At 46.0% G+C, this 21,925-nt stretch overlaps 2 protein-coding genes across 2 annotated transcripts in view; both read right to left on the reverse strand.

The window, feature by feature from the left end:
• Nucleotides 1-295, reverse strand: part of GALNT14 (polypeptide N-acetylgalactosaminyltransferase 14) — a 96,033-nt gene extending 95,738 nt beyond the window's left edge. Inside the window, exon 1 of the mRNA XM_027911142.1 lies at nucleotides 112-295. Coding sequence (XP_027766943.1) covers nucleotides 112-240 — 129 coding nt within the window. The 5' untranslated portion in view covers nucleotides 241-295. The remainder of the gene's footprint in view (nucleotides 1-111) is intronic.
• A 15,233-nt stretch (nucleotides 296-15,528) lies between these two features.
• The window catches only part of CAPN14 (calpain 14), a 32,088-nt gene continuing 25,691 nt past the window's right edge, over nucleotides 15,529-21,925 (reverse strand). Inside the window, exons 17-22 of the mRNA XM_027911151.1 lie at nucleotides 21,310-21,374; nucleotides 20,786-20,854; nucleotides 20,589-20,667; nucleotides 19,279-19,395; nucleotides 18,511-18,566; nucleotides 15,529-18,228 (exon numbers count right to left, since the gene is read on the reverse strand). Coding sequence (XP_027766952.1) covers nucleotides 18,202-18,228; nucleotides 18,511-18,566; nucleotides 19,279-19,395; nucleotides 20,589-20,667; nucleotides 20,786-20,854; nucleotides 21,310-21,374 — 413 coding nt within the window. The 3' untranslated portion in view covers nucleotides 15,529-18,201. The remainder of the gene's footprint in view (nucleotides 18,229-18,510; nucleotides 18,567-19,278; nucleotides 19,396-20,588; nucleotides 20,668-20,785; nucleotides 20,855-21,309; nucleotides 21,375-21,925) is intronic.

The following is a 21,925-nucleotide window of genomic DNA, read 5'->3' on the forward strand; positions in this document are numbered from 1 at the left end:
GGGGGGTGTGGTGTCCCGAAAACCGCTGGGAACTTCTTCCTCGGGCAGCGGCGGCATCGCGCCCGAGTCCCGCCGGAGCAGCCCCGGCCCCGCCGACCCTTCCTTTCTTACCTCCGGCGTGTGTCCCTCGGGCTCCGCCGCCTCCAACTTCCTCCGCGCCCCGAAGAAGAAGAGGAGGAGGGCGGCGAGCCAGAGCACCCCCATCAGAGACAGCGCCAGCCGCCGCGTCGGCCGCCTCATCCTCGGGAGGAGGGAAAAGTCCGGCGCGGGGACAGGCAGGAGGCAGGGGGGAGCCGCGGGCGCCTCCCGGGGCAGCGGGAGCGGGGCTAGTCGGGGAGGAGGGTCTCGCCCGCCCGCCTCGGAGCCGGCGATGCGAGTCCCGGGCTGTGCATGCTCTGCAGGGGAGGGGAGGGGAGGGGAGGAGGAACAGGAGGAGGAGGAGGCGCCGGGAGGAGGGGGGCTGGAGCCCGAGCCGCTTGCCGGGGAAAGGTGCGGCGGGCAGACGGCCGGGCTGGTCCCCCGGGGGAACCGCGGAGCAGCTGCTGCCCTGTCCGCTCCCTGTCCGGGAGGCAGCTCCCGGGGACGGAGACATGGAGCCGGAGGGGAAAGGTGTATGGGGGGGGGGGGGGGGGGGGGGGGGGGGGGGGGGGGGGGGGGGGGGGGGGGGAATGTGTGAGTGTAATCGGGGACGCCCATCTCTCTCCCACGCACCGTGAGTGGGTCCGGGCCACTTCCACGCGAAAGGATGCGCGGGGCTGGGCTGCGCCGCTGCGAAGTTGGCCTGGGTCAGTCCCGGTCCCCGTCCCGGTCGTCGCCCGGCTCCGGGGCGAGGGGAGGCCACCGTTCAACAACACACAGAGGAAGCTCAGACATGATGGGAAGATTAATTTAACCAATTGAAACAGCAGGGGGAATTCAGGTAGGTGGAATTTAATTACTGGATTTGGAAGAGACGATGTGAGTCTCCGGAGCTGTCAAGAACACTTAAAAAATAAAATCATAATCATCAGCTGTTGGTATGCCAGCAGCAGCTTGGTGCCAGGCTGTGGTCTCCTTCAGGAATGGTCCTCAGCTGTCATCCCTGTCCCATGGGGTGTTCTTGCTGGTTCCATGCACTGCCCCAGCACAGCAGGCCTGTCTACACAGGGTAGCCAAAGTGGGAATTAGAGACCTTGCTAAGGGGAAAAAAAAAAAAATCCACCACAGAGTAGGACTCCAGAAACGAGCTGCCTCATGCAGCTATCCCTGCTCACCTCCCTGACACTGCTCCGGAGATCTTACCACTGACAAATATTACACAAGCTGAGCAAACCCTTGCAGAAGACATTAGAGAATAAATTAAGTGTTGGAGCAGATGTGAGCCATTCATGTTAGTACAAAAACTATAGAACAAACCCCATAAAAACAGGAAACCTTGCATAAAGTAACATATGGAATGAAATGGAGATAAGATGTCAAATGCTGAAAAGTCCGATGCACATGTTGTAAACAACCTCTCCCACACACTCCTCCTGGTTTTATTATTTCCTGCAGTTGTTTTCTGTCACTTGCTAATTTATCATTTGTGATCTTCATCCTCTGTCCTCCTCTGATTTATTTCCAGGGCTCCATAAGCCTTTCTCCTCTAACATAATCCATGCCTCTCAGGCCCAACATTCACAGAAAGATGCCCAGATAAAAATTTCATTAGCATCTACAAGAAGGGACATTTCTCTTTCTTTGTTTTAAAGCTGTGTGACTTTGAAACACCTTTACCAGAACAAGGAAATCCAGGTCTAGCAGGCAGGCTTAGGCTGAACTTTGTTTTACGACACTGGCGGTAGCACAGCCAGGCAGGAGCAGAATTAACCAGGTGGGAAGAGAGCAGAAAACCCTCATGCCCTGCTGAGCCACCAGCTTGATGCCACATGGGAATCCCACCCTAGCCTGAGAATGCAACCTGTTCCCATTGTTCACTTGTGCTGATCAATGTTCCTCAGCCCCACATTCAGGGCAGCTAGACCATCACACTCTGCCAGCATGAGACATCTCTGCTCACCCTAGTTAGGACCTAAAGGAGCTGCTCTCTTCCCCAAACTGTTGCCTCAGCTTTTTTCTGACAGCTAAGGTAGAACACCTGAGCAGGTTTCAGCAGCTGAAGCACATCAGTGGTGGTTTTCATGTGGTTTGTAGTTGTCTTCTTACCTTGTGCCCATCCCAGCTGTTGGTCAGACTGGTTGTTGCCTCTCACGTACCTCCTTTGGCTCAGGAATGGCTTTCTGACCAAAAAGATTATCTTGCCCGAAGTAGAAAATAGGTGCTGGTGTTTTCCTGGCCTGGGACAAAGCAACCTTGGCTGCTGTTACTCAGGGTTCCCCCAACACATTTGCAGAGGGTGCTGAACTTTTCCTAGCAAACCTTCCTCTGTGCCAGGAGAGCTTTTCCAGATAAAAGCACCTGGAGGGTATTATCACTGGTGGATAAAAAACCTTGTCTTTTTTGTAGGTCATACTTTCAGTGGAAGTTATGAAAAAATATAGGGGGGAAGTATAGAAAATATCAGAGAAATACATTACAAATTAGATTACAGGTAAGGTAATAAATAGGACATACCTGACAAAAATGCAATCAGATAATGGTTTCTTATTACCTTGAGAAACAACTCCCTCTGCTGAGAGAAAGCTTCACTGGCAGGGTTTGGTGCCATGATGGATAACCTGCTGTGCCCGGCAAAGAACGGTAGAAGGCCTGACTGCTGGCACTGCTGCCACTCCAGCGAGGAGGGGGATACTGAGCAAACCCCCATTCCGTGCAGCTGTCCTGCCACGAGGCAAGAGATTCGAGGAGTTCACTGTCTCCAAGGAAGTATATTGCTCCTGACTGTGTGCCTGTGTTCTGGGACGGATAATATATCAAGCAGATGATGGTAAGGCTATTTAAACAAGAATAAGGCAAGAATACAAATCTGGAGGTTCAGAGTTATTTGAAGTCATAGACTTTCAGAGACTCATATAAAAATCCTACTGTAATTCCATTAAAAACATGGCAATAAAAAAATCTTGTATTATTGACCCATATCTTTCCCATTTTTCTAATTTTTCATCTGCCAATCTCAGATGCTTCACAAGTGAGGTCCATAACATATTATCTGTTTCTAACAGAGAAGAATTTAAGGGCAGTACAGCCAGAGGCAGGGAAAAAAAAGAAAAAACAGTCTAAGAAATGGGTGGGTAGCATTGCTGATATCAGCATTGAAAAGCTGATGAAAGTGATTGTTTCATGAAAGCAAAATAGGAAATTATTTCTGAGTGGAAAGGGGACTCTTCACAATCCCAGCTTCAGGTCATGGCCCCTTTGGGGTCCTCTAAGGAAAGGGTGGTATGGGAAAGTAGCTCTCCTTGCTATTTCAAGGGCATCTGTAAAGCACATTTCAAGGGACTCCAATCTCACCAGGTCTACAAACCAGCTTTGTACTGCCTCAGTGCAGTTTTTACTCCTGGGTTTGAGTTTGGTTCACATCTTATGCTCCATCCATAGAGAAAAAACATGCTTTTTTTCCGAGAGGATCACAAATACTTGTGTGGTTTGTTCTGGGAAAGCCGAAACAGGCTTAAACAGATACACTCAGGCAGTGGTCAGAGAAAAGGATCAAAATCTACCCGGAGCTGGGATGCTGAGGAGTCTCAACTGAACATGGGAAATTATTCTAAGGCGGAGCAGGCTCACTGAGCTCTGGCTGAAAAGGGGCTTATGGGACACGGAGCTCCACTGCCAGGGAAGGATCTGATGTAGTCAGTGATTTGGGCCAGCCCAGCTCTCACTGCTGTTCATGGCAGTGCACCTTCCCCAGGAAGAGCTGCAGCTTGCAGTAGCAGGTATATCAGAAAAAACGTTTGTTTTCAAAAATAAGAGATCAGCTTTTGAAAGGGTCAGAGTGGTAATATGTGGTTATACAGGGTGATGGATTTCAATAAGTGGTCAATGGGGTTTGTGCTCCAGGCTCAGGGAAAGAAGCTCATTAAGAAGTTTCTCTCCCACTTCTGGAAGAGGGTGTGCTACCCTCACTGAATTTAAACATGCTGTGGGCAGGGCCAGGAGAGGAGGGAGAGCACATCACGCTGCTCCCAAATAGCTCCTTTGGCAAGTTCTGAGGTTTGGCATGTTTCAGAAGGAGCCCAGCTGTCCCTTGTCACCTAGCAGCTGAGGTGGCAGCGTGGATACAGAGCCTCCAGGAGGGCAGGCCAGCACATGCTCCTGGCTCAGGCACCACCCCAACAGCCCCAACCTGCTCCCAGAGATGACTCAGAAACCATTTGATACTCGTCTAGGGGTGGAGCTGTGCTTCGAATGTGAACAGTCATGTCAGTGACTTTTTCAGGTGTATATTTAATACTAGAACCAAATTTGCTTTTCAGATCTGTAGCTGTTTAAAAAGCCTCTGGGTCACTTGATCTGTTCCTAATCCAGTCAATGCGGGGAGAGGAAGGGGAGAAGCCAACAAGTCCTTTGCGCAGGAGCAAGGACAGATTGTTGCTTTGCCATGGGGGTCCACCACCTCTGCACCACTTGACACCGCTGTGCCTTGGCCCTGTGGTAAGTTGCTGTAAGGGTGCAAGTGTGTCCTGAACTGGTGGTTCTCTGCCACAGCTGCCGTCACACACAGCCCTCAGGGTTGCGAAGAGCAGTGAGGGCTCTCTGCCCCCTCAGGCAGTGCCCTGCCGTCTCAAAGAGAGGCTTCCATGAAGGCTGTTGAAGATACCATGAACTGTATTCCACATTTTTGTGGCAGGTAAGCGCTGTCTTTGCTTTTGTGCTGCAATGGGAGCCAAAAAAAACAGACCAGTGCGTATGTGAACAATGTTCTCCCTGTGTGCCCTTAGAGAAGACCACAAATGTTAGAGACAGCTCTGATCTAACACCAAGAGAATTGTAAGTTAGAATTTTTTAAAAAAAGGCAAAAACTTTATAGTTGGCTGTCTCCTTTCCTTCTCCTTGCTGAGGTAACAGAACTGTAGCTTGTCCTACATATGCAGCTTAAACTGGAGGGTCAAACATGAAGCTGTGAAGCACTCAGGTTCTCCTCTTGGGTGATGATATTGCTCTGCACGTCCTCACCTACTGCTGCAGTCAGAAAGGGAAATGGAAGAGTTCCTGCAGGCTTTTTGCCACTATTAAAGACATAAGCAGATCTCTTCCAGTACCTATAAAGGATTTTTTTTCTTTTTAATTAAACCACAAGCATTCTTCTCTAGCAAACTTTCCACGATGGCATCTCCAGTTAATTAAAGATTTGAGCTGTCAGGAAATGCTATGCATTAAAAAAAATAAAATAAAGAGGAGAGCTACTTTAATAGCATTCGTTAATTGAAGCTCTCATCGAGTCAGCTGCAGAAACACAAGCTGTTCCCCAAGTAGATGGGCACCAGCACCATCCAGACGTTCACCTGCAGTTCCTGTAAGTCAGATTCCCGCCTCTAGGATAGCTTGGGTGGCACTGATGGATGAGGCAGCACCGAGCTCCCTCACCATTGGGACAAATGCAAAGACCTTTCCATAGTAAGACTAGAGGAGGGTTGGGGGCAATTCTTGCCTAGCACAAGGTATTGCATCTTGCAACTGCAATCAAGTGGGCGCTCACTTGCACTTGTGTTTAATTCACATGCTCCCCAGTCCTTGCCTCCTCCATTTGCTGGAGCACAGGTTTTTCTGGATTAGATGCAGCCTGTTCACTAGCTCACAGCATTTCCAGGTGCCCAGTGACGCTAATACAAGCAGGTGTGATAACAAGGGCCAAAGCAATGGGAGATTTGAAGGGGGACACACTGACTTCAGCTTGTGGCTGGAGAACATATTACGGAGCACAACAGATCCCTTGGACAGTGCTCTTCACTGTGACCACCTTCAACACTGGTCATTGGTTGCTTTTGACCAGCCCTGATTCTGTGTTGCTATAATAGAGTTGAGTTTTCTGGATCTTGTCTTTCTCCAGATATCTCTGGTGGTTGTTAGTCTCTTCCTCTCTCTGATGCTCCCATTTTCTTGGAAAACCCTGTGGATAAGTCATGGCTGTTGATCCCATAGCCTGATTTTTTCAGTGTTTTGGCTGGGGGAAGAAGCTCTCTAGCTCTAGGCCACTGCATCAGCTACCCATGGCAGCCACTCCAAATGGCCACAAAGGGCCTTTTGAGACCAAAGGCATCAGAGGGCTTTGGGGGCCAAGTTGCAGCAAACAATCAATAAGCAAACGTAGTGAATCTTTACCAGCAGCACCTGAGCCTGTAAGGTCCTGGGCACCCTGCAGACACAGGTTCCAGGGGGACCCCCGTGCTGCTGTGACTCTACAGGGGAAGAAAAGCTGCTTAGGTGTCTCCCAAGGATATGTGCTCCGTTGTGCATGCACACGTGTGCACACACACCCCATCCCTCTCTGAAAGCAGAGAACCCTGCCAGAATTCAGACCAAACCCTTTTGTTACTTTGAATATGCTAAATCAGTCCCGTTAGCCAGCTGCAGGACTGTGTTCTTTAGACACATTGAAGCTCATAATTGTGGTTTGGACAGGTGACACTCAAACGAATAAAGCACAAGTCAGGTGATGGGTGAGAGAGCACATTTGCTAAGACAAAGCTTTGTCTTTAAAGCACCTTTAATGCCTCTGTCCTTTTGTGTGCAGGTGTTAAGCAGATTTCAGAATTAAATCTCTGTTTCTGTGATATGTAAGTGTGGCCCAGTGCCAACTGGGATTGAGGCATTTATTAACACAGCTGGCAAGATGTAATATTGCACCAGGCGCTTTTTTGGGAAGGAGGGTTTTCACAGCTGGATGGAAAGTTTTAGCTTCATCTTCCTCCTATAAAATTTTTCATGGAAAAAATTCTTGACTGTTTTTCCCTCCTCTCTTCTGAGGGATACAGAAACTGAAGATGGCAAGCCACATACCACCTTACTTCTTAGATTTTTAATCCCATTATTCAGGTGAAGTGTCTAGGAATATACATTGCTTAATATACAGTCCAATACTTTAAGTATAAAGACAGAGTGATTTATATTTGATCAAGCAGCCTCCTGCTCTCAGTGCAAAAGCTCCAAGGGGCTAACAACTAACCCCACAACTCCTTGAAAAATAGTTAAAAACAAGCAGTTACATTGTGCAAAAAGTGTTTAACATCAAGGTTTGGGCATGCTCCATGTGGATTTTTTTCATAGGATCTGCTGTGATCTCCTGCATGAGAACACACGTGGTGCTACAAATCCTGCCTATCTCCAAGGGACCAATATTCTACTCTGAACGTGCACAAGTGGATTAACATCTCCTCTCCCATCACCAAATCATTGCTGTTGGTTAGAAAGCAAAGCAGCACCTTGATTTCCCCACTTGCAGGACAAAATTTCAAGGCTGCTGTTTAGAAAACAAAGTAATGTTTAATTGCACACATTTGTTTTGCTGTTATTGAGCAAGAACAAGTAAGAAGCCCAACAGCATTATTTTTCCTTCCCCACGTAACACCTCATGAATGCTTTCAAACCTGTTGGATTTTGTTAGTCCCAGAGGGTCTTGTTGAACCAGAACAATCAATAGATGCAAACAGAGCAAGTAAAGAGGCAATCAGGGTCCTAGAAACTTGAAATATTTTCCATTAGGACACGTAATAACTTCCCCTGAACAAGTATTTCAGTAGCTGGTGCTACAAGCAAGGAGGCATCCCAGGTAGGAGCAGCCCAGGCAAGGGATGAAACACATCTTAATTTAACTGCCCAGAGCAAAATGTGCTCTGGACAGCTAGATGTTCTTCAAACAGCTTGGGCTATCCCATGCAGGAGAGGTACTTCACAGGAAATTCTGCATATGGAAGATAATTGGAGGGAACTGCTCCAACGTTTTGGGTTCTGATCTCCTCACAGTAATGAGTGCACAAGCAGAGGATGCATATGCATGAGAACATAATTAAGAGTGGTAAAACCTGGAAGATTTTCAAACTCTATGGCAATTACCAACTTAAACACACAAAAAATTAAGATAGCCTTATACCCAAAGGAAAGTTATTATTCAAAGTGCCTTGCCTCATTATTGTTAGCTGGAGCTCAAACAGCAGGCTAGTGAGCAAGGGAGAGTTGCCTTCCATTAGCAGCAGGTGCTCTCCCTGGGATGGAGGCAGGATGCTGACATCCTTCTGCTCTTTCCAAGACATCTCAAATGGTCCCAAAATGCTTTATCGGAACAAAAATAGAAAGCAGAGGGCACACATGACTGGCAGCTTGGGCTCCCCTGTTGCTCTTTGGGGCTCTCTGGTGAAGAGCATTCATGGACAGAGAGCTACCCTGTGTAAATAGATTCACTAAATAAATGTGGTAATTATACTGAATATTATTCTCAGTAGAAATAGCAGCAGGGAAATGATTTGCATAAGAAATGCGGATTATTCATGTAAATGAATGTGTTATTTGTTTAGAGAAAAGATTAAGTCTTGTCTAAAGACCTAGAACTCAGCTATACATGAAAGCAAACACTTAACCAGCATCTCATGCCTTCACTGTGCTCTGCCTACCTTCATCAAATTCATCTTTACAGTACTATCTGTATGTTTTTCTCATCAGTCCATTTTGCTAAAGCTCAAACTCCCCTCAGCCCAGGGGAGAGTTAATCTTCTCTAGGGAGCCTGTTTGGGCTGCCACTGAAATATCTTTACAGGAATCCAGGCTTTTAATCTTTGTTTTAGCAAGCTGAGCCTAGTGGCAGGAGAAAAAATGAGTGGTTTCTAGGTTTGAAGAGCTGTACAAAAAGCCTGGCTTGGGAGGATGGCTCCTTTAATTTCTCTCCGTTGCTGAATGCAAGGAGGGGCCTGGGTCCCAGGCTGGCTGTCCCTTCACAGTCCAGTAGTAGCCAGGAGTAGCCTCAGTTTTGGGGCCAATAGTATGTCAGGGCAGGCTAGAATATCCTTGGCAGCCCCCAAGAGCCAGGCCACTGATGGAGACACTGAGTGCCCATCTCCCACACTCTGTGCCACCCCATGGCTTGCTCACCCTTGGAGTAATATCACCCTGTTACCCAAGCAATGCAAAAGGAATTGAAACCATTGCAACCACCTCCTATTAACATCAGAACAGCCTCATCCCTTACCACAGCAATCCCAAGTCCAGGGGTTATTTGCCAAAGGAAAAACACTGACTTAACAAAAAGAGCAGAAAAGCAGCCTCAGCTGTTGCAAGACCTTCACCCTGCCATTCGCCCCTGCAAAACAGCCAGCTCAGCTCCTGGACTCATCCTAGGAAGGGCACAAGCATCCAGCACAGCCTTTTAGGAAAGCAGCTTTACCAATCATCAGGACACTTTCTCACTGGGCTTTGCCCTCAGGAACCTGCTAACTGGAGGCAGCTCTTCTTGTATGGCCAGCAGCATCCTGCATCAAAAGAAGCACAGCCATCAGGTCGAGGGACATGATTCTCTCCCTCTACTCATGAGACTCTGCTCTCGTGAGACCCCACCTGGACTATTGCACCCAGCTCTGGGACCCCCAACATAAGAAGGTTGTGAACCTGTTAGAGCGAGTCCAGAGGAGGCCATGAAGATGCTCAGAGAGCTGGGGCACCTCTCCTTTGAAGACAGAGAATTGGAGTTGTCCAGCCTGAAGAGAAGGCTTTGAGGAGACCTTATAGCAGCTCCCAGTAGCTAAAGGGGGCTACAAGAAAGTTGGAGGGGGAGTTTTTACATGGGCAGGTAGTGATAGGACAAGGGGGAATGGCTTTAAACTGAAAGAGGGTAGATTTACACTAGATATAAGGAAGACCATTTTTCCAATGAGGATGGTGCACCACTGGAACCTGTTGCCCAGAGAGGTGGCAGATGACCTGTCCCTGGAAACATTTAAAGCCAGGTTGGACAAGGCTCTGAGTACCCTGGTCTAGTTGAAGATATCCCTGCTCATTGCAGGGGGGGTTGGACTGGATGACCTTTAAAAGTCTCTTCCAACCCAAACTATTCTATGATTCTATATGGCAAGTAATTGAGGAGAAACACTCTCAGCTGATTCTGTCTTTCATGCATATGCAATAGCATGGGCTTCTCAAGGATCTGTTGCCTCTGGTTCCTTTAAATAATTTGAGAGAGGAAGAATGTCCGCCTCACAGCAGGAAGGGCTTATTTCCTGTCATAATAAGTTCTCCAGTGACAGCTGTATCTAGCTCAGGTTCTGGCACCTTAATTCAGCAAGGCAATGTGGACTTCTCAGCTTACTTCAGCTGCTTCAGCTGGTCAGAGTCAATAGAAGTTCTTTGATGGTCTTCAAATCTATTGCAACATTTTCATAATTTAAAGAGTAGCATTGATGAATGGCAACCCCACATGGCCTTTCTACCAAATTTCTCTTGCCATTTTGTATTTCCACGTACTTGTAAACCATAAAAATAAAAACAAAAATTAAGAATAAATTGCATTTCCTTCCACCAGACTCAGCAGTTTATTCTTGCAGCATATGAATTATTTTCTGTTAATTTATCCCCTAAATTCTTTATGTGCTTAGTTATGTGTTAGTTTGATAGAGTATCCCTTTCTTTTTTGCATTTGATACAATTAAAGTTCTGCAAAACTCAGCGCTTTAAACTCTTGGAAACTTGTGCACATTGGAAAATATTGATCCAGACAGTAGAGGCTGTGAAGTGCCCAAGCCTTGCTCCCACACTCTGCCCTGCACAAGCAGAAAAGCAAGCTGAAGTGGAAATTGAGTTCTCAGTAATGCTCAACTCAGCTGTTCAAAAATAATAATGAGCCCTTCAGATCAAACTCCTTCGGAGATGCTCGTGGTTATTTATTGTCCGTATTGGCCCGCTGAGTGTTGGGAAGCCATGAGTCATGGCTTGTCAGAGTCCCTGAGGACAAGCATCTTAGCATCAGGCTGACGTTGGTCCAGCATCGCAGAAAGGCAGGGAGTGCGGTGCTGGTAGCTGTCCACAAGGGATGCACTCAGCATGGGCATCACCTGGGCTCAGAAAACGGCTCTGTGACCACCATGGCTCCAAGTGAAAACAGAACCTCCAGTGGTCTGACCCACCACTCATCTCGTGGATGCAGTCAGACCCCAGTGCTGGGACACATGGTACAACAGTTTTGCGTGACTTCAGACATTGGTTTGCCAAGCTGGAGCTAATGAACAACTGGAACTACTGTCACTTGGGGGATCAGGGAGAACATCTTGAGCACAAGTCCTGTGAGGAGAGGCTGAGGGAGCTGGGGTTGTTTAGCCTGGAGAAGAGGAGGCTCAGGGGTGACCTCATCACTCTCTACAGCTACCTGAAAGGAGGTTGTAGCCAGGTGGGAGTCGGTCTCTTCTCCCAGGCAACCAGCAGTAGCACAAGAGGGCACGGGCTTAAGCTGTGCCAGGGGAGGTTTAGGTTGGATATTAGAAAGCAGTTCTTAACAGAGAGAGTGATCAGGCATTGGAATGGCCTGCCCAGAGAGGTGGTGGATTCACCATCCCTGGAGGTTTTTAAGATGAGGCTGGATGTGGCACTGAGTGCCACAATCTAGTAATCACAGTGGGGTTGGATCAAGGGTTGGACTTGATGATCTCGGAGGTCTCTTCCAACCTGGTTAATTCATGATTCTGTGATTCTATGATTCTACCTCAGCCCTTCGGTTTTAATTTTTTGGTAATGTGTACCTATGCCCTGAGAGTAAGAGACAGTTCTTAAGATGAGGGTCATGACTCTTCTGAGATTAAGGTGCAGGTAGGAGGAGTGTGTGATGTTGAGATTGTTTTCTTTTTCCTATTAGAGGGAAACATAATAAATGGCAATAAGCACCCAGGCTGCATTGAAGAGGCAACATGAAATCTCATACCCAAAGGTGTGCAGCCCTTCTAGATATTCACTGTATCCAAAATTGGCTCATGGCCATTTTCCATGATCTTTTCTCTGGAAGGGGCATGCTCATCATGTGCTCCAATGCTCTGCATTGTCTGCTCCATTTTTAGGGTAAACAGGCTAATGGGGGCTGTGTCTAGAGACTGACAGAGCAGGCACGGCCCCAGTTTCTGGAGGAGTATTCTCTAGCTAACACTTTGGTTTTGAAGAGGGCAGTGGAAAGGGAGAGGCTTAGGTAACGAGGCTATCACAGACATAACCCCACTTCTGGCACCTCTGGAAGCTCGGTGTTTAGCTGCAGAGGCAGGACCCTCCAGCAGCCCCAGCCTAGGCAAAAAGCAACATTGCTGCTGCCAGCAGACTGAAAACATCCAGTCAGGGTTGCTTGAGACCAAATTTCTCACTCATGAGCTCCAGCTCTTCAGCAGTGCAGAGCTGCTTTCAAGCAATAAGTCATTTATGTCTAGCTTCAGAGTATTTATGAGAAGGAAATCCTGCTTTTACCTGAGGAAAAAAAGCTGCTTCAGAGCAACTGCCTCTTTCATTTCATCTCGCCTAATGAGCACTAGCTATAGACGTCCTTCTTGTAGCCACATTTGCTGGGGTGTGAGGATCTCAGCATGTTTCTGCAGGGTGCTCTCTCTTAACCCTTCCCTCCACATTAGATGTGTGTACATGACAAATTAGAAGAAAAAAAAATGGGTCTTTTTAAATTACAACACTTCATAGCAATCCACATTTTGGGTCTCTTGAATCTGAAAATTCAATTCCCACATTTGTATGAGGTTCACTGTAAATATTCCATCAAAAGGGGCTTCAAGAGAAAACTGGATTTATAATTGCCTGCTCTCTTAACAGAGATCCCCTGTGCTAGATTAGGAGTGAAAATTTTCTTCCTCAACAGCAGTAGCAAAGTCCATTTTTCTTGTCTCACAAAACGGCTGAAAATCTGTAGAAAACCCAAATTTGTTTTCAACCTGACTCTTACTGTGGATTTGAGTTCCAAGGATCAACACGATGGTCCAGCTATAGCATTAATAGTGATAAAGGAGACATGTAATTCACCCAACAGTAATTTTCTATGGCACTTTTTACCACTTAATTCAACAACAAAAACGTAGCAGATAAGCCCAGGCAGAGAGCACTTCTGCCTGGTATCTGCAGCCACCACAACGCCAAGCGTGTCCTTTGCAAGTGGCATCAGTCTCTGGCACTGCCAGGCTGGGTAGAATTAGTCAGGATTTTGTAGGCTTTTTTCCTTTATCTGTGGAACGTCAGCTTCCTACATTACATGGCTGATCTGAGCAAAACAAAGGTCTGCCTGCACTGGAAGGGAGCACGATGGAGACATTCATTTCCCCAGAATAGGTAGTGTAACAAATCAATCCTGACTGCACTGATAAATTGAACTTCAAGCTTGGTGATACTGCTTTTCAGGTCTAATTCAGTGTAAGACACAGCAGGAAGGAAAGGCAAAGGCACTCGTTAGCATTTCGTTCTGCAAGGAGCTGCTCCCTGAGCAGGGGAGAGGGAAAAAAAAAAGATCTCTTTCACCTCCTATTTCAGCACAGCATAGCAAGAATTTTTAAGGAAGGCTACGTGGGGTGCACAGGTATGTGTGGGGGTGTGCTTGAAGATAGAGAGGTGCAGAAGAACTACCCAGCAATCACTGGCTTCTTGCCAAGCCCCAAACCTTGGGACTGCATCCTAACTTGAGATCCTGGATACCAGCGAGAAAGAAGTGTTGCTTATGGGAAAAATCTGGCTCACAGCAGTATGGGGGTTCCGGAGCAGCAATGCTCTGGTATGCAAAGGGAAGAGGAGCTGGTGGGCTGGGCTGCAGGAGATTGAGGTCCAGGTCAAGTCTTAACAGAGCCCCAGGCTGAACACAGATCACTCCCCCGGGCAACTGCAAAAGTACTTCTTTTTCTAAGTAGACAGTAAATGCTGCTTCTCTTGTTACATAGCAGCCATCACCCTGGGGACCTGACCCTCCTCCTCTCAGCATTGTGGCACTATAAATAATATCAAAAGGGATTTCTGCCCTTCACTTTTCTGAATCTGAGTAAAAATATCAGCCTATGTATCACAGTACAGCTTTTCACCCCTCCTCCACACTGGAGCACAGGGTTACAATCAGCCAGAGCCTAGCAGGACTGACTTTGGGAGAAAAGTCTCCACAGCCCTCAGTGTTTGGGCAGAAAGCTTGGAACACTGGCCTTAACAGCTCACGAAGGCAACCAAGAAAGACTTCAAGCTTGCAAAATTTGAAATCCCATTGAGTCTCCTGGTGGGGTTGCAGGACTGGAGAGAGGGTGAACGAGGACTGGTGGACACCTGGATTTAGCAGTGGCTTTGGCTCCATATTCTCATGTTATCTCTGCATTCCCATCACTTCCCCATGCAAAGGCCTGCACACTTTGTACCCACTCTGCTCAGTGACCAGTTTTCAGGCACCAAATGCCCCTGGAAACAAGCTTTTCCTTCCAAAAGCTTCAAAGTCCTAATTTTTATGGCATAGGTCCAACGACAACTTGCCCTTTAGAGGCCCACTTCTGGACTGTGGAGTTAGGGTTACATGTACTGCTTAATAATTAAAACCAAACCAACATTATTCATTCTACACAGAGCATCTCGTGGTATGATCAAAGTCTGCTGGCACAGCTTGGCCAACCACAATGGTGGTTTGTGCAGGAGCCTCTTACATGAATATAATACCTCCCAGCAAGGGATTGCAATATGCTTTTAGGTAAGGCAGGAATCTTGTTTACCCACTGTAAAACTGGTGAAAAGGAGAGATGTGATCTCAGACACAGAATTACACTGCAGTGCCTCAACAGCATGTAGACCTTCAAATTATAATTGATTGCCCAGAAAGAAATACACAGATATACTCAATCTCAAGCCTAGACCACCTTGGTATCTCTCCAAAGGTGGTCATCGCTCGCTGTCTAAGGGAAAGAGTCCCATGATCTTGGGGTAACTTGCCCCCAGAAGAGCTCTTCCCCTTTTGCCTGAAGCCAGATACCAAATCTCCTGCACAGATCTTCACTGAAGCCATGACCTCTCCAGCTGTGCTGGTCATTCCTGTAAGCCTGAGCTCCTTTTTGAATCCTGTTAGGCTTGAGGGTAGAGCCTGTCCCGTTGCCATCTCTTCAGAAGCCCTGAGCATGCAGAGTGCACACAGTGAGGCTGGCAGGTACCTGCTGTACCCCGACTGCACACTGAACGTGTGCACCAGCTATATCCAGGAAACATTAAATACTTCCAGTTGTGTGTGTGTACCTTGCAGCAATAAGCTGGTATTTTGTTTACAAAGTGTGGATTAGTTCCTTTCAATTTCATCTCAGTCTTATTGTTACAGTATGCCTCACCATCCAGCTCCTCTTACCAATTCAGGTATTATTTGTATTCTTGCACCTACCTTCTCCAAAAAGGACTTTTATTAACAATGCTAGTCTCAAGCCACAGCCTCACTTTTCTTTCATTTCTGCTAGAGCAATACCACCCTCTGCAAAGCTCAGCATCTCCACAAATGCTGTGGTTACAAATGAATGCATCCTTCAGCAGCATTTTAGACCATTTTTCCACAATGCACATTGTAAATGAGGAGTAATATATCTTCAGAATTGCCCAGAAAACATTATTCTGTTAGCAATATAAAAGCCTCACAGTGTCCGAGTAGGTGCCCTTGCCAAAAACATTTTATTGTGAGCCAGATAATTCAGTTTGAATTGTACACAGTTTGGTATAATCATTCCAGTAAAGCATTCTTTACAATTCTGTAACAGCAAGTCACATGGCTCAATAAAGTTTATTGCTGCAAATGCTTAGTGATTCATAGCATGGATGAATTCTGTTTCTTTCCTGGATCAAGTAATCAATAGCAAAATAATCTCCCTGCAATTACATTGCTCTGCATTAAAGAGGTGTGAAGTAAATAAGTACAAAATCTGATAGAAAAAAACAATGTGTGCAACATTAAAATGAAGTGCAGTTTGAAACCGGGTGTCCTGCACCACAGTTTTGCGCACAGCCCGTGGCAGAGCTACGTCCAGCCTTAAATGACTCTTGCTCAGCTGATTACACACACAGTGCAAAAAACCAAGTTGGGACCAAGAGATTCCCATCCCATCATGCCCAACAGAGCCCTGCTGAGAACACTCTGCACTCACACAGACCCCCCTGGAGATCCCCATGGGTGCCAAGGACCATCTTTTTCAGAGCGTGCTGGAAAAGCGGGACCTACGCTCTCCCAGTCAACCTTTTCGGCTCTTCCAGTGCTGCTCCTGCACACAGTAAATCAGTGTTTATAACATCCCCTGCTGAGTTGAGTGCAAATTAAATCAGGGTAATTTAGTTTGTACCATCATGTTCAGCTGCGAGTCACAAAAGGAAGCAGAGGCAAGGCATTTGGGAGAGGGCACGTGCTTTGTGAGGGGAGCTGCTGAAGGAGCCTCTTTGGGAGCCCAGCAGGACGGCAGCCCTGTGACACTCCTGCTTCTTCAGCAGCCCAGCAGGACAGCAAGCCCTGTGACACTGCTGCTTCCTCAGGAGCCCAGCAGGACGGCAACCCTGTGACACTGCTGCTCGAGAGGCCCTGGACATCCCTGCTCCCTCTATCCTGCTCTGCTTCACAGATCTCAACCCTGTGGCTCTGTGACACCAAACCAGGTCACTCACAATAGATGATAGATGCATCATCTGTAATAAACAAGTACCAACACAGCTCTGGTACGAACAGTTTTCTCATAAAAACAGTATGAAAATGATACTATTTAGAAACAGACTGTTCTGGGGCATAAAGTGCATGCTGTTGTTTTTACTGTTTAATGCCTCCTGACTGGGAACACTTAAACGTGGTGGGGTTCCTCTCTAAATATGCTTATGTTATTGCACAGGCTTCAATGCAGTGGTAAGCAAATACCTGAACTTGGTCTTTTGCTCATGTTTAATTTTTTATCCACAGTCCACCTCATTCCTGAATCTCACACACACTCTAAAAGGATGTGTATGAGATTAAGCCACAAAAAAGTCACAAAAAGCCAGAGGGAAGGCTATATAGGGAAGGCCTATACAAGCTTAATATAACTTCTTCCTACAAAGGCATTAGAGTATGGTCTTTCATTATATGTTCATTCCCATTGGAGCTCGGTTTCATTTGGTGCCCTGACTAGGCTGTGCACTAGAAAAGAGCCACAGTTTTGCTGTCTGCAGGAATGGGGGAAAAAAAATTTTAAAAATCAAAGAAGTAACCTGTAACAGGCACTTGCTCGGAAATTTCCAGCCCAAATAAATGAGTGGTAAGAAGGTGAAAAAGGATCCCACAGATAGATGCATCAATTAACTCTCTCATGGATTTTGATGTGAACAGCCCCACTTATAACATGTTCTCTAATGCTGTTCACAGCTACGTGCCAAGTTTTCACTAATTAGCTACAACCTACATTTTCCCGCATCGTTTAAAATTACGTACACATACACTCTCTTTCTCATCTTTTATAAAAAGTAACTGAAAAATATCCAAATGTTTTACCAGACAGCTCCTATATCATGCTACTGAGAACATCCATTCCCTGCCAATCTCCAGTGACTTAAAAACAATATGGGATCAGTTTACTTTTCACTGTACCGTACTTTTCAATCTGTAGAGAAAACCCACTGCCTTTCTCAGATAAATATGCAATCATCACACAACAAACAGCTTGAGACCCAGCTCATCTCTTGGTCAAATCAACTTAGGTTCACTTCAATATGTCTGTGTTGACTTATAAAAGCAAAAGAGATGGCTTGAACATTTGCAAATCACCTTTTTAAGTCAGGGCTAGGGAAGAGTGCTCAATCAGTGAGTCCCCATTCCTTCTTCCCCACAAGCACACACAGACTCCTGTCCTCTCCCTTGGGCAGTAGCTACAGAACTGGGAATCTCTCTATTAGGTGACAAACTACTCAGGGTAGGGGCTATTTCTCTCCCAGGCTCAAGAGCCCCATCCCCAAGCACAGCCTCTGGGCACTGCCACGATGTGTACCTATCACAACAGCAGAATGAAGTAGGTGACCTCGACAACTCAGCCACCGCGCTCTGTGGTTTGACACTATGCACTCGTAGTGGTTGGTATTCCAGCAGTCTCTTCTCAGAAGGGTTGTCTGAAGTGAAATAGGACTCAAAATAAATCCATTAAGTAGTAAAACTTCAGCTCACCAAGTCTGTGGTTATTAGGTCAAGTCTGCTTGAGGGGAAGGCTTTTCATATGAGGTAAGTCAAAGGGCTGAACCCAGAGAGTCCAGAGTGCACAGAAAGTTGAAGCAAAGCAGACTTCCTCATCCTGGTGCAGGTCTGGTTGTCCTGTCCTCTACAGCACTGCTTCAGGAATAAAGTGTCATCATCATCCACTGTAAAATAATGTGGAAAGTGCGTTTGAAATAACCAATTCCTCCGAGAGCTCTGCCATATTCACACCTGGACTAGACTGTGGGGCACTGGAGATTTTTTGCTTCCAGAAGGAGAAGAAGCCATAACAATGCAGAAGACTTAGAAGCCTGAAGCTCCTTGTTGTTTCTAACTTACATTGTAAGTGGTCAGTTAAAGAGACCTTTTTAATGCTACACAACAAAGCATGCAGTGCCACATGCAACAAAGGAGCCTGCATTTGACAGTCAGGGAATGAGCTTTACCTCAGATTCCCGGAGATATATCCCTTTGCCATCTTGTGTTAAGTTGCGAAATGCCTCTGCAAAAGAACAAATGAGGAGCATTAACTTGCTGGCCAGGAGATCCTCACCAGCTATGACACTGTCTCAAGAAAAAACTCAAAGGAAGAATATGTAGGCTGTTTACAAGTGCATGTGAGCTTCTCTGTTCTGTCACTGGAATATCCCTGAAGCCTGGAGCACTGGGAGCAGCTGAATAAAGTCAGGCACATTACTGCCCACCCATCTGTGAAAACTCAAAGTACAGGGGGTCCCAACATCACCCACTACAATTTCGGGACGTGCAAAATGTCTACAGTGTGAGCTCACAGGCTGAATATCTGTGAGCTGTCTCATCATCACAACTGCAGTCCATCAAAGATATATTTCAAGGCTCTCTTCTTCCTGAAAAGGGTATATTTCAAGGCTATCTTCTTCATGGAAAATGAGTAGTCTTCATCTGTAATTTGCCTACCTCCTCCTACAGAAGGTTGGTGCAAACCTGCAGGGAGCTACATCACTCTGATATGTACAGCCTGGATGTCTCTAAAAAGTGACTGCTGGAAAGGTAAAGAGAGAAAACTTGATTTCCTCTATATCTGTCCCTTTCTTTAAATTGATTATTTTTGGTTTATTCAGAAATCTGGTCCCACTAATTTTGACCTTGCTACTGCCAGCTGGAGCAGTGTCAGAGGGGTCAGGGCTTAGCTGGTAGCCCAGCTTGCCTGGCCAGGCACGTAACACCAGCCTTACCTCCCATGATCTCCACTCGAAGCATGAAGCAAACAAAGCTCTCAAAGCTGATCTGTAAGTCAGGGTCACCATATCTGATTGCCATCAAATTACAGACTTCACTGCTGAGTGAAATGCCTTCATAAAATGGAAAAGGAAAAAAAAAAAAGGGAAAACAGAATGAGATGGCAACTCCCAGCTGTACACAGCTGAATGTGCCCAGCAATGGGCACAAACAGAGCTGTGACCACGCACAACTGAGTGGTCTTCAGCTCTTCTTCAACACCTTGGTTCTTCCAGCCTCCTCTAAGATAATCTCAAACATTAGCTGGCCCAAATGAGACCACTACATGAAGATACATCCCCCAAATTTAAAAGGGTTCAGATCTTATCCCCTATAATCACAGTCCTGCCAGAGTTGGAATAAAATACACATGGCCCTCCTTTGCTCATGAGATATGAGGGTAATAGCAGCAGCTGGGTTTAAGAGCAAGAGTCCTCAAGAGAGTAGGAAAAGAAATGAAAAAGAAAATCCAGAGGAAGTTCATACAGAAAGCATCAGTCCCAATGTCAAGCAACAGCAGCAGCACTTGCAAGGAATAAAAGCATTTTCTATTCATGGCCTGGGATTTTAGTTTGCTTTAGCAGAGGTCTGCCTAGGTTTCTCACTGTGCTTTCAGTGACTCAGATGAACTGGATGAACATGCAGCAAAAAGAGGAATGATATTTAAGCTGTAAACATGCAAAGGAAGCTACAAGACTGAGAAACAGCCCCCACACAATGCCCAGTAATAGTAACAGAGCTTGGTCCAGCTCTTGAACCCATATGTATCGTTTTCCATTTCTAGGTCAAGCTTCAGACATTGCATTAGTGAAGCGTGGCACCAGTAGTGCCTCTGTGCAAGTCCCACATTTCCAGGTTTGGTACCTGAGCCGCTGTCTTCAGCAGAGGTAGCAATTTAACATGACCTAGATCTGGCCTCTTGCATGCATTTACACAACCCCATATTGTCTTTTAAAATTCAATTAGCAACGAAGAGGAGAGGATTTAAAAACTGTGTCTAAAATAAGCAGACACTTCTGTTTCAGGCAGCTATCAGTAAGAGACCACAGTGAGGCAAAGATTGAGTAGCTCATTCCACGGCAAAATAATTGTCAGATATGTTTATGTAGCTAAAGAAGAAAGAAGAGATGCCAAGATCACATAGCCCATGAAGTTCTCCACTTCTCCCAGGCTCTACCTACAATTATCAAGATGTTCCCCAGCCCTAGGCTTTTTCCACTTTTGTGAGGAAGAGGATGAGACTTGTCAAAATGCAATATGGGCTCACCTGTCTCCTGTACAGCTGCATGCAGCTCCACAAGGTCAAGCTTTCCTGATCTACTTGTGTCTCCTTTCTGGAAAACCTCCTGGGGGGTGAAGGGAGTACTTTTAAACATAACAAGCCACCCAAAAAAACAACAGATGACACCAAAGGGATTGTGAGTAGGGAGATATTGCAAGGGAGCACAGAAATTATTGTTATACCAAATAGAAAAGCAGCCTTTTCCACAGGACTCTGAATTCCTGGATACTCAGTGTGCCAGTGGCATTCAGCTTAGTGGTTGAATTAAAGTCAAAACATCTTAATTAAACTTTAGGTAGCACTCATTACATATTTAAAAAATAAACAAACAAAACCATAAAAAACCCAAACAAACCCCACCAAAACCCCCAAACAAACCAAAAACTTATAGCCACTCTAACATTCACACAATTATAATATGAGGATAATGATTTCTTAGCCCACATGCCTATCTATGGGCTTGATCCTCCTCCCACCAAAGTCAATGGAAACCTGGCTGCTGATTTCAGAAGCAGCAGGAATCAACCCTTTCCCAAACCAACTCCATTCTGTCACAGCTGAACTGTTATTATGGAGGGTGAGAAGTTCAATAAGCAGGGCCATGTCCTGGTGGTAAAGAAATCACAGTAACACCCAGTCTGCCCTATCAAATAATGCTCCAATAGAGTATTATGTGAGTCAGAGGTATCACTCATGAGAAGGATACATCCAGGAGTGCCAAGATAGCCTGGCAGGAATCCAGACTGAAATTCAGGTGAAAACTCTGGAAGTCTGGGGAGAGGGGGGAAAAAAAAATAATTGTTTTGAGGAGTCATTGAGTATCTCTCAGAAAAATGGACTCTCACAAAATTCCCCCTCACTTGAGCGGGTTCAGGTTCCCAAGCCTTTGTGAAACTTTACACCCACTTGAGAAGAAGTATCATTTATGATGATAAAAATATGAGGCAACAGGATGGATTCTACTAGTCTCAGAAAATCCAATATGAGCTCCCTGCAGGCATGTAATACAGAATGAAATATGGTGCACTATCTCCAGCTATTAGAGAAAATGGAAGGAAAAGGACATCCAAAGCTCTAATCCCAAACAGAATTTACTGCATGACCTTGAGCAAAGTCACTTGACCTGAAGAGCTTTGGGGAACAGCATTGCAGATTAATTGAAACTCTTGTACTAAGCATCTCTCTCTCCTTCTCTTTCACAGACACAGTGCCAGCTCTGTTAATATAATTAAAAGTACAGGCATTGCTGGAAACATGATACTGCATCAAAGCTTAGCATTCCTGGTTCATACATAAGTTACATGAAGAGTAACAAAAATAGG

Source organism: Empidonax traillii, unplaced genomic scaffold (assembly GCF_003031625.1).
Source record: "Empidonax traillii isolate 1590-97213 ecotype Southwest subspecies unplaced genomic scaffold, ASM303162v1 scaffold31:size1920502, whole genome shotgun sequence".
NCBI lineage: Eukaryota > Metazoa > Chordata > Aves > Passeriformes > Tyrannidae > Empidonax > Empidonax traillii.